The sequence below is a fragment of the Brachyistius frenatus genome, unplaced genomic scaffold (assembly GCF_029030835.1).
Source record: "Brachyistius frenatus isolate BFR_SWC_R1_liver_20210118 unplaced genomic scaffold, ASM2903083v1 Contig_16, whole genome shotgun sequence".
Lineage (NCBI taxonomy): Eukaryota > Metazoa > Chordata > Actinopteri > Embiotocidae > Brachyistius > Brachyistius frenatus.
Window position 1 is genome coordinate 3056600 of NW_027210615.1, and position 12948 is coordinate 3069547.

Genomic DNA, 12948 nt, shown 5'->3' on the forward strand with positions numbered 1-12948 from the left:
GAATCCGGTAAGAAGGGGTGGGTTGAAGTGATAATTGGGTAGGTGTGGCTGAGAAACGAACACGTTTTCAACACGCTGTGAGTGGGTGCAATGCCGTGTTGGAGAACCCAAATGCCATCGCGGGTTACTCTCCTGACCTGACGTGTCTTCTTCGGTCTCGGACAGTGATGTTCTGTCCCTCTTGAAACACAAATGCCGCTCCAAACACCTCACCCAGCTCATTGCTTCGTTGCGGTAGGCTTTCTGAACTATTTTAAGGGTCTCCGTTGCTGAGTTCCCAGGTTTGACACGTTTTTTGTGCTTTTTGCTCAAGTTTCAGATCCATGGGGAAATTGCAAATTCATATGTATCATTGGTCACCAAAAGGGCGTGTAACACGGGTACTGTTGTTGATCAAGTGATGTATCTTGGAATACTGCGTCATGAAAGTGAATTGCCTTCCCCCTTCTTTGTTAACGTCCCTGAGGTGCGCTTCTTTTGTGTGCCAGAGGAAACGTCTTAAAATGTTTTGAGCGTCCCCTGTAGAGACAGTCGAATCTGAACTGGTGTTGCATTTAAAACAATTTGCTCTGTTTCCATCATTTTTGTCTCAGCCCATCTAAATATTATTTTGAGTGTTTTTCAGATGTTTTGTAACTGCTCAAATTTATAATGTGTGATTATATATAATGCTTGTTGGCCTCCCCGTAAATCTTAACTTTAAATCATTGATATGCGTCAGTTTCTTTTGGAAAAATGGGGATAATTTGCCTTCCTGGATTTTCTCATTGCCTTAACTGCTCTGTGAGTCATATCTCACTCTCCAGCAATGCTTCCCAGCGGCATCACTTTCCTCTGGCCCTGGACTCTGTCACTCAGTCAGAGTACACAAAGGTTCAGCTGGACTCGACTGCTGTTTTATACGTTTAGCATTATGCTGTTTTTCCCCTTCGGAACAGCTTCTTTAAACACCATTTGTGCAATAACCGTGTCTCATCAGGGTCTTTGTGAAGAATGCAAGGCTCCTCTTAGCATTAGAGGTAATCACTAAACTTTAACCGAAGCCCTTTCTTTATATGACTTCCTCTGGAAGCCCACACGTTTCATTGAACAGACTTTTTCCTTTGTTTTTAAAGACAAGCTGGACATCCTGCTGTGCTAATTCTAGTCTTCTTTCTTAGATAAGTGCGAGTTGACAAAACCAAAAGTGTCTTCGTAAGAATATGTTCAGAAGCGTTTTTTGTATCCCTAATTTTAATTATTTTTTTTTTTTTTTTTAATTTTATACACTTTATTAATCCCCGAGGGAAATTTCTTAAATCGACTGGAAAAAGGTTTTGTAATCAAACAGTGACCAGCGGGGCCAAGCTGTCCGCAGAGCGCTCATGGGTTCAATTATAGGAAAGGTAGGAGGTGAGAGCAGGAGCCAGTGGATTCCAGGGCTTCTGCCTCAAAACTCTGAATTATATAATCTTCATTAACAGTAACCTCTTCCACCTGTCAGCACAGACGCTCTTCACTTTGAATTTTACACATTTTGGTGTCAGTTTGGCGTATTTGAAGACATTATAATTCCTTGGGGTGCTCAGTAGTTCCAGAATCGTTAATGTATCCTGTGTTAAGAATAACCAAACATATCAGCGCTGCAAGTAACACTTCAACTTTTTATGTTGGCTTATCATAGTAAGAGTACAGTTTTGATTAGTTGTTGGACGGTTGAAATAATATAAGGCAAATCTTTAAATCGATATATATATATATATATATATATATAAAAAGAATTGATACTCACTACAGGACAGACATTTTTATTGTCTAGACAGTGTGCTACATTAATGCTAATTAAATACTCATTTTACACTGCAAAGCCCCTTTATTGGATTAATTTTAAATCCAAACCAATTTGGATCCCCACCCCAAACACAGGACTTGACTAATATATGGCTGGACTGAGCATGTATAGGAAATGCTGTACGGCACTTGCTTTTATTCAGTTATTTAGTTTGAACAAAGTAAGGCAGAAGACCATTAAGGTGACATTTTGCTTTTAAAGTAAAAACACACTTGCTGGATTTATTTTGCAACATAAAATAGATACTTCTACTCTGCAGTCTGTGAAGTTATTTATTCACAGTCAAGCTTGATTAATAGTACAGTCTGAAAGCCAAGAGGAAGGATATAAATGACATGTCTGACTTTGTCACCAAACTATTCTAAAATCACCATGGTAAGCTAAGCATGGGCACCTTAAACTAGCAGCTGAGTTAGCATAGATTTGAACTTCAAAATAATACCATGGATAATGATCGGCAGCTCAGTTAAAACTGGTCACGTATAGGGGCAAAATAAACTGTTCCATATTTTCCATAATGAGGGACACCGTATGCACCAGGGTATCCTCCAGCTCTGAGAGTGGCAGACTTCATGCCCTGGCAGACCATCAAGAGGTCCGATGGCTTAAGCTGGTGATGGCTACCAGGTGGCGTCTGTTGTCATACAGCGGATGCGGGCCAGGGAGGGGCTGTCTGCTCACCACCCTACAAACCAGTAGCTGGGACACAGAGTACTGCAGGGGAAGAAGATGGATTATGCACTATCCCTTAAGAATAGTTCCCCCTGCTTTGTGTAAGCACTGTTGGCCATGTGGCATTGCTTCAGAGAGACGTTTCGTGACACTGGGATGTAAAACAGTTGTGTCACAGGACAGAAAACAAAAAACACTTGTGCCAACATCGACAGATTCCATTGTTGTTGTTTTTTTGCTATACATTAAAGAGTTTTTAGCTTTGTTGGTATGAAAGTGATCTCTGGCATTTACGTAGTTCTTTCTATTACTTAAAGTGAGTTAAATTTCCAAAACTGTTACTTTGTCCTTTTCATAAAGCCATATAAACCACACCATATCTGTTTACATTTAGATTAGAATAATCAAATAGCAATTTAAGTGTAAATACTGTAAATATAAATACCAACAGATGGCGGTTTGTTGTTTATGACTGGCGTAATCCTTCTTTTTAAATACAATCACCGCAACCACTGCTTGTTTCCATTGTTTAGGAGAAAAATCAATCATAGCAGGAGTTAATTTCAATTGATCAAAGCAAAAAAAAAAAATCATCGAGGAACTGGCATATTTCATTGGAAATATATAAAGGAGAATTTCTCTGAAAATGTAGTCAATATTTAGTCTCTGTAAACTCAAGCTGTCTCAGAAACATTGTTTACTGATCTCTTTATCCACATAGCAACAGCAGCATTCCAATGAGGTAACTGTTGGGCTTTTTCTTTCTTCGCTTGGGCCACCGGAGACGCGTTGTTTTGTCGGCCTTTTGACCTGAAGGTGAGGAACCCAGGAGACACATTCTGCAGCAGCGTCCTAGTGTGGTGATAGCGTGGTGTAAACATGGGTGGAATGGTTTCTCCGGCTGATGTCTCTATGGTCCTCTAACACGCCTAACTTCATTGAGGAAAAAGAACAACATAAATGTCATGTAAAGTCATGCAACTTTTTAGTAATCCGTTTTTCCCCATGAATATAATGTTAACTGAGCCGTTTTATTCTTTTGGCATCAAGTGCATCATCTTCGTTAAAAGTTTAAAATGCTTTATTTCCCTCGTCATCTTTACGGTCAGCTTTAACCGTGGTAGAGCTGATTTTGTTCATTTTAAATATATTGTTTCAAAGTGGAGGGTTACTAAGTGTTTCCCTATGCTGCAGCATCTGCTTGCTGACGAAACAACCACCTTTTTGTCTCGACGTTTGTGGAGAAACAAGAAACAATGGGCTAGTCAGATGGTGTCAGAGATGAGTTCAAGCCTCTTTTACCCACACACATCCCAGGACAACCTGGACGGAAGCGGGTGGCTGAGGTAATCACTTCCTGTTCCTGCCTGCTCATGTCATGCAGTGATGTACTGCTGTGTCTCTAAGAAACCCAGAGCATGAGAGGATGACACAATGTGACAACATGCTGCTCATTACTTACTTCAGACTTGAAGATTTATGTTGCGTTTATGTATTCTCATTTTAGACACTGTTGACTGACACTGTTTCCGATATGGTATTGTTCAGAGTGTTTAGCTGTCATGAAATTAATGTAACAGTTTGAAATAATTATTTCGTTTTTGGCTTAAAATCAGACCCATCAGGTTTAGACCCCTAAACGCTTGAAGTAAAATGGAAAATGTGAGTTTCAAACAGTCATTTATTCAACCTTTAATTCAATTCTTGGCGATACGTCATTGAACTCCCATTTTCAGTGATGCTGAGATTACATTCAAAATAAAATAAAAGATTAAATCAATAATATAGGCAATAAGCCTAATAGAACTTGACAATAAACAAAATAGGCTAAATTAAAACAATGAAATATAGGTAAGACTTAAATAAGCTATAAAACTATACCAGTTGGCTCAATTAATTAGTAACATACAGACAAGGCACCAAGAAAATCAGTTAAAAACAGTTACAAGTTTGGACAGGGAGGCTTGTGATCATGGATTTAAAGTGGCTATAAGGTAGCAAAGAATTGAATTTTAAAGTGCGTTGAAGATCGTTCCAATACAGCAGTTTAAATAACGAATTTGTACAACAAGGTGTTCTTTGGTATTGCTCCACCTTTTGCATTTTAATCTGTTCTATTTTCTTTTCTTGCAATTCCCTTATTGTATATTTATTCTCAATTCCAGTGCCCTATGTAAAGCACATTGATTTGTAGCGGCGGTTAAAAGGGACTATCCAAATAAGCATACCTCGCCTTGCCTTCGTTCACCTCTGATTCACGCGTCAACACTCAGTTGAATCGTATCATTTTCTTTCAAAACTCAGACATGTTGCTAAAACAATATACAATAGAAAAAATAGGAATCTTTTCAACCCATTAATGTCAATCATTTCCCAATTGCCCAAGACTGATGTCTCAATGGGATTGTTGGAGCAACTTTTCTAGACATAGAAGGAGAACAAAGCCAGTCCAGGCTATATCGGTCACTGTGGTACAATGAACAAATGAGGATAATCTGAAACTGACTATTTCTTTCAAGGAAGTTTTAGAAACTAGGAACAAATTGAATGCAAAGACCGTCTTAATATTATCAAACGTTTTAAAATACTCTCAAACAATGCTTTCAAGAGCTCTAATGTAAATCCTGCTCTGGTTATAATTCTCTGAAGAAATTGTTGCTTTCTTGTTGACACCTTATAAGCAGCACTAGTTGCACAGGTTCATTGTTTTCTTCTTTATAGCTGCTGTTTTATTTGTTTGTGTGTGTGTTTTTTTTCTGTATATTTGGGAACTTCCTATTAACACTCGTACCACCCGTTCTCAATTGAGGCCCTACGTAGCATCTCATGTTGCTTAGCTTATTTTCTCGTAAACATGAGCTCATCTTGCCTGCTCATCTCCTTTTAATTTCTCCAAATGTCCTTTAGCCAGGGACATTTTTGTTTAAAATACAGGGGTCGGTTCAAACAGTGTTCTCATCTGTGGCCGACTCGGACCAAGCCTACGCAGTGGAAAGAACTACCCCAAGGTGCTAGATAGTTTGCTCCTCTCTGTCCGGGAATATAGTTGATTGCATTTTGGCTGCCCCAAAAATTAAACTTCTTTAGACACAAATGCCAGGGAATTGTCAGCCATTGTCAGTTTTCTTGGTAGCCATTGCTATTTTGGCTAACATCGGTCACATGTAAGAATTCATAGTTCACAAGTGTCCAAAGCCATACTTCCAACTACCATCAACCAAACTAAAATGTCAACCAAAAACATCACAGTTAAGCTTCTTCTCTCTTGTGAAGGTACAGTTTGCCCACCTGTATTGGATTGGCCACAGCTTCACTCATGGCCATTTCAACAACATTGAGCAAGCATACAGAATCATATGTGGGTCTACATGTATGATTTCCTCATAAAGAATCTAACCTACATAGTTGAATTCAACAGTTTCTCTGATTAGTTGTGCGTTCCTTGACAATATAGCATCACAAGGGATCTGACAAACTTTCCGGACTTAACTTTCCGGAAACACGAGTATACCCGGCGTAAGTGATGAATTAGTATATAAGCATTCTGGGTCTGTTCATATCCTCTGCCAGTATTACACAAGATGTTTTTAGGAAATATCCAAACATATAAATAAGAAACAAAAGAGAAAGTGATTCAATTCAGTAAATCTGAAGTTAGTCCTTCCCCGAACATTTTGTTATGTTCAACATTAGGGATTGGAGTCAGCTATTGGCCAGCAGAAAGCCAAAAAATCAGTAAGGCTTAAATGGATATCTTCCTAATTAGATTTGATCATGTCCAGTAGTGAAGCCCTATTTTTCCTCTGAGCTTCTCACATCTCGACCTCGGAGGGGGGAAATATGTATAGTTTCCTCAAGGATCATACTTTTCCTCTCAACAAAAAGCCAAGCTACTTTAGAATAGTCGCGTTAGGGGATTGTGGGTAATTTTACTGGCGTACAGGTGATTTTCTTTCTATCCCATACCGTTAGATGTAATTTGTGATTAAGAGTTTTACATTTGAAATGAAAATATATTTTTCTACTCCCTCTTGGTGCTTGCTAACTGAATGTATAATGTCCATGTGTTAAATGAATCAGAATCTAATGTATACAGGAGGTGCTGGTTTATCATTTGTTACATTCCTGAAACATCTGAGTAAAGTCATTTGTTTCTCCGTTGAAAAAATAACATGTCTGAATCTAGGCGGGAATTCAAAGATTGAGCAAACATTTCTGATTGAAATATGCTGAAAATACATTCCATATACCACCACCGTCATTTTAATAGTAGTTAGCCTAATAAATTGCTTTGGTGCCTTGCTCTGTTTCTGTAAAGAAGGGGCAATACCCCAGGCCTAACCTAAGGGATAAAATGAAGCTGTTCGATCTGAATTTGTCCAAGCATATGGCTGTTCAGATATATGGTCTGCATTTGTCCTGCCAGATATGGTATTTAGTTTTTTATGTGGTAGTTATTTGTTTTGTTTACATTATGGAGTCTACTGTTCGGCCTTGTGCATTTAAAAAGTGGTATCAAGGATCTTCTCAGCTACTGTGGAAAAGAAAGTCATGCTAACCTCAGTTAAGATTTTGAATTAAACCTAGAGAAATGATTTAGGATACACAGCAAATTGTCAAAATTTCATGGTCAGATGTAATAAATCTTGACAGCTTCACAGGTTAGACCATCAGCTCGACCTCTTGTTTTGGGGACTTCTTCATGCCTCACAGGAGCAAATCTGAGAAAAGTGAGGAAGTGATACTTGCTTGTGCAGAAAGAGGCTCTGCAGAGGTCTCAATACGTTTTCTGCTTGCTAATAAGTTTTAACTTGAGGAGAAGTTACGTGAGCCTTGTCATCTGGATATATTTAGACTGCGTGTACTTGGAGCTGGCAGCCAGATGGCTTCAGCTGAGGGACAATGAAATCTCCTGGGTCTGCAGGAGAGAAAGCCCGTATTCTTGTCTGTCTTCCCAGATAAAACCACATCTGGGCGGCTTTAGTATACTTCAGCAGCTTGTGTGTGGTGGGGCACGGAGGCCGTTCAGTTCTTTGGTCATTTGGTGGTGAAAGAGGATTATTTGACAACAGAAGGAGTCATTTTGTAGGTCCAATTTATATGACAAAGTGTACACAACATACCCGTTTGATATCGTCAGAGTACCGGGTGGTAGTTGTGTTTATTGAAGACTGTGGGATAGATCTTTAATTGGCCACTGAAACAGTGCATGGCTCTCTATCAGGAGAGCCACAGACAAATGCTTATTTACTAAAATGAGCTCATTTTTTCATGTTATGTAATCACACTCTGTTGAGTTTGATTTCATTTAGGTCGTTAAGTCTTACACCCTCTGTCGTCTGTTTACACCATTAGCCTTTGAAAAAAAAATCCTTTCAGATGCAGAAAAGTATTCCTTGTTCTGCAAGATTAAAGGACATTAAGTGTAGCTTGCTTGGTTTCATTTGTATTTGGTTTGAACTTGTATTAAAATTTTGAGGACCCTGTTTTAATTGCCATATCATAATCATATCGACACTTCAGAACTATTATTGGCCAATACCTTTCAATTGGGTTAGTGTGAAGATGTAATAATCTCTCATTTAATCTATGGATATTTTTATACACTATATGCTTGACTGCAGTGACGCTCTGTAGCTGCCTCCCTAAAGCATCCCCACACATCTGTAATTGTTCTTGTTCTATACCGTATTGTGTTGCTTGTATATGTTTTTGCGCATAGCCAACTATCCAATACACTAAATGCAGATCTATATGTGCACTGTATATCATTAAGAAATATACTGCCTATGGAATATTGGTTTATGAGCAGTTTTCATCGAAAAGAACAAAACAGCACTGATATTGTATCGTCAGACTTCAAATATGTGGACCAACAAAAATGTTGCTGTATATTTTATTTGTGTTTGAACAATTTTGCAACTCGGAGTATTGAGGCCGTGGTTGGCAAGTGTTTCCAGGGACCAGGAAGGCACAGGGACACTCATCTTACCCAGCGCGAAAACTGTTTAAATGTTAGCAGATTGCCTTCTGTTTTCAACTACGTACCAGGTAGCTCCTGTTACAATGTTTCGTTATTTTACTTGTCATCATGCAGGTCAGTACCAGCAGGTCCCTTAGCCTTAGCATGACCCCTTGCTGGGCCTTTTCATCAAATTTTTTGGCCTTTGCCCTTTGTCCAACCGGTTTCTGACAGGCTCAGATATCCTTCATCAACTTTTGCCTACTATCCTCAGGAACTCCACTGCATACCAGCGCTCTTCAAACGCTACATTTTACAGATGTATTGGCCGTGGCTGCACACGGGTTTTGCAGTTGAGGAAATATAATAGACTTGCGGCTCAAATGAGTGTTTCCAGATGTGGTGGCGGTATGGGTGAATGGAGGGTGCACAAATGGGAATTGTGGTCACTTGACAGATGACGCGTCGTTTTTCAAACAAGCTTGACAAATGTCAATAGGTGCATTTGCTTTTTACAATAAACACCTTTGCTGAAAGATGAAACATTTGTTTAGCTTCACCAAAATGCATTGAGGCAGGCTTCTCAGTTGACTGGCTATGGTAAGAGTGCCTCATTGTTGTGTGAATTACTTTTTCTCAAGGAACCTAGAAGAACCAGTCCTAAAGAAAGCTGGGGTTAAAGGGAAGGAAGTGTTTCTATTGGCTTGATTCTGTATCCTCACAAATTTTAGTTTGCACCAAGCGTAAGTGCCTGAAGTTCCCAGAGTGGCCCCTTGGGGCTAGCAACAAAAGCGAGTAAATCCCCTTCGACCCCCATGTTGAAATGCCTGACTTTACAGCAGAAATAAACATGTTTCGATCAAAAAACTAAATAACTCTAAATAGTTTATTACCCCGTTAAGGACATTTGTACACTGGTCGACATTTTTATACAACTCACCCACTGAAATTGTATCAAAGCCTAAAGATGCACACAATTAGAGTGGGCTTCTTTGAGTGACAGGTGAGTACTGTCAGTTGGCTTACTGCCTTCAAGAATTGGCCATTGAATGTCAGACAGAGCCCTACAGACAGAGACTGTGCTCGTTGCTGGTTTCAGCCACCAGGATTCACCACCTCAGCTCCACCCACGCAACACCTCGTTGCCTAATTTTGGATTAGCCAGGACTTAGACGGAGTCAGGCACTGCCGAGATGGTAATGGTCAAAGACCGTAACTTTGAGCTTCAAAGCCACTCATCAGGAAACCACGTCAAGGAGGCTATGTCCATGTTTTATACAGTCTGTTGTCAGCACTGTTTGTGGGAGGGAAGCTGGTGAGGCATCACGTCCTCGTCTCTATACTACTGACTCCTAATGGGCAGTTGGCTCTTACACGTAAAGCGGTAGCATCTTGGAGACCAAAACCTCTTTGAGAAACTGGCTGGTGAACTGCTAAATCTCTACACCCCTCCCAGGTCAACTTTGGAGTGAGCAGATTGTTCTTTGAACTAATGTTAGTTATAGGTGTGGTAACACATTCAAGGTTTCAGCAGTTTCTCAGAAAAGGTTGGACATTTGAAATAGTATCAACATCTATTCAATAGCCCACCTGTGCATAATCACTCACAGGGAGGACTTGCAAATCCATGTGGAACCATAACGCTTCATAGAGCACAGTACTTTATTTGAAAATATTGTTGCCATACATGTATGTATGTATGTATGTCATCCCAAATGGCTTCCCTTTGCCCATTTTTTGACAACAATAATAACTGCATCTACACGTTGTTCAAAAATTTACCCACAGTTCTCGTCAAACATCCACGTTTTGTGTTCAAATTGGCCTAACAGCCTGTCATTGTATTTGTCATGTCTTTCAGCATCAACAACAAACTGCAGCAGCCAGAAGCAGCATCTGGGGTGCTGGACTACGCCATGAAACATTTTGGTGAACTGGTGAGTCTTGTTTCTTTCTTTTGTTTGTGCCTTGAAATGGAAAAAGAAGAGTGTATCTCTGAAATTCAGACTGACACTTGGCCCAAACTTTTTTTTCTTTTTTTCTTTGACAATTTTGAAACTGGACAACCCCAATTAACCAATAGCATAAGGCATATACCACATGGTGAGGCCCTGGTTTGATTCCTAGCTAGCCAAACCGTTACTATATGCTATTCTCCTGCTCTATTTCCCCACATTTCCTCTCTGTCTCTACCTCCAAAAGGCCAAAAATGTATCTTTCAAAAAACATACTCAGTCCACAGCTTAATCCAGCATCATGTGGCAACATATTGGGCCCTCCTGTTAAATACATGCAAGCATATATTTGAGGTAAAATACCCTGTAGTATGTACAGTATATGTAATATGGTGCTAATTCAACATGACACAGTAGGAAATTATTGCTCCAACCAGTTTCTAGAGTTTTAGAATTCTGCCTCGTTAAAGTAAACCACATTTCAGTGTCTTTAGCTCTGACAAGTCTTTAAAGTCATGTATTTTAAAGCACAACTTACTGATTGGTATCCTATATTGTCACTAATACCTGCAGCAGGAGCCCTAATATCACACGCTTGCATTTTGTTATGCTTTTTTTTTTTTTAAACTAAATACCTTCTTATACAAGGTCTCTTGTCGCACATACTTCTTCCCGGGGTATCCTCTCCTCCTATACACATTTTAACACGGGGATGAAGGTTATTTGAAACGCACACCAACAGAACACTATGTTCTTAATGTTCAGTGTGAGAAAAAGACATCTGCTAAGTTGATCAGACTGAACATGCAAGGAGCAGAATTATGGACGTTTTCGTCCAGTTAATGGGATGTTTGGATTTTCTTACACTCCTTTTCTATGTCTCTGCTGTGTATTTTTCTCAAAATACCTGGGACTACTGCATCCTTTTTACAGTGGTAAGGATGTAATGCTTCAACCCACCAAATGCAACCGGTTAATGGTTAAAGGGTGTTAAGGTCCCTATGTCACCTGAATTCACTTAGTTATACTAGCTACCTCGCACCCAAAATCTTTCTTTCTACCATGGAGTCATATTTTTGTCTGTTTTCACTTCGGAGAGTAGACCTCTCTAATATTACTGAAAACTATGGTGTGTGTCATGTTCTCTGTAGATGGACCTGGTCCACATGAAATAGCTGTCAAACAGTGACATGCATTGGACACGATCACACAGATTTTCCACATCAATTATATAACGGGAAACATTCTTTTTTTATTCTGATCTGTCTCCCTCCCTTTTACCAAAATTGCATCATTTAGAAAACGTGGGTTTTGTTTTTTTACTTGCCTAAATGTACCAGACAGGCTTCTTTTTAGGCTCATTATCAATCAGTTAAATGAACTGGTGTTATGTCATATTTCTTCCCCTTAAGTTCCAAAGCCAGTGGTTCATTTATTCCATTAACACGTCCACTTAAAGCCTAATATTGTTACCAGAAATAAATGGATAGCAAACTATTCTTTTGCATTGGTATATTTAGTATTACTTCTTTACAATACAAAAATAATAAAGCATTGCAAATGTAATTAAATTGTTGTTTTATTAAAAACAATAACTTATTTTTATTACAAATTAACAAATGCTTCAGTACATTAAACACTGGCATCAAAATCAAACATTCAAAAATTCTATATAAAAGAACAAAGCACAAAAAAACAACATAAAAATGCTCAGAGTATGACATTTAATCTTAGAAGACAGAAAGTGAACACATTTTCGCCTGAAGTTGAGTCAAATGACTGTTCTGAACTATGAGAACTCCTCTGGAAAAGGTCTTTCCTTCTGCCTTTGTGAACTGCATTTATGGTTTCTCTGTAAAAACATGGTAAAAACAGTTTCACTGTGGACTTTCAGAAACCCTATTTATGAGGTGACTATTTGGAAAGCTTTACTGTGGGAGGGATGCAATGTTTTCCTGTTGTGTATACAACTCAGAAATTATTAGTATAGCAAAGCAGGGGATCTGTGGACTTAATCAATTGTTGATGGCTCCCAAAATACATCCATTGGCTTCGGTCACATGCAAGCGTTTTTTTTTGTGATTGAAGTTATGGGGTCAACTGTTTACATCGGATGCGATCTCATACAGTCTGGTGTTTACATGTGCAAAGGCATTGAATCAGAACAGATGTGTAACATGCACAGAGGTGATGAATACATTACGTGTTTGATCGCTTTATTTACTTGCATTGCTAGTCAGCCTCTGAGTGGTCAGTACTTGTTGCCTTCATTGTTAGACTGGTGAGATGGATCAGAGCCAATCAGAGGATGAGTTGGGGAGCGTGTATATCATCTGTTCACTGCAGTAGCTGCCATTAGTGTTGCTTTTAAGCAATACCTCAATAACAACACAAGCTAGGTGTCCAATAATGTTCAATTTTGCAAGAGTTTGTATCAAAAACAAACTCAGCTGTGGTCCAGCTCAGCTTGGAAGCTACCTTTGTTTGTAAGTGGAGGGATAAACGTACTTCCTCACGCATTTACATCA

General features: G+C 39.1%; 2 protein-coding genes across 3 annotated transcripts in view; one reads left to right on the forward strand and one right to left on the reverse strand.

Moving 5' to 3' along the window:
- Nucleotides 1–12948, forward strand: part of mtor (mechanistic target of rapamycin kinase) — an 84893-nt gene that overhangs the window by 37201 nt on the left and 34744 nt on the right. For both annotated transcript variants that reach the window (XM_069693986.1, XM_069693987.1), the window contains exon 29: nt 10327–10402. In XM_069693986.1, coding sequence (XP_069550087.1) covers nt 10327–10402 — 76 coding nt within the window. The remainder of the gene's footprint in view (nt 1–10326; nt 10403–12948) is intronic.
- slc66a1 (solute carrier family 66 member 1) overlaps nt 1–12948 on the reverse strand; it is a 245126-nt gene that overhangs the window by 4351 nt on the left and 227827 nt on the right. The window lies entirely within an intron of this gene.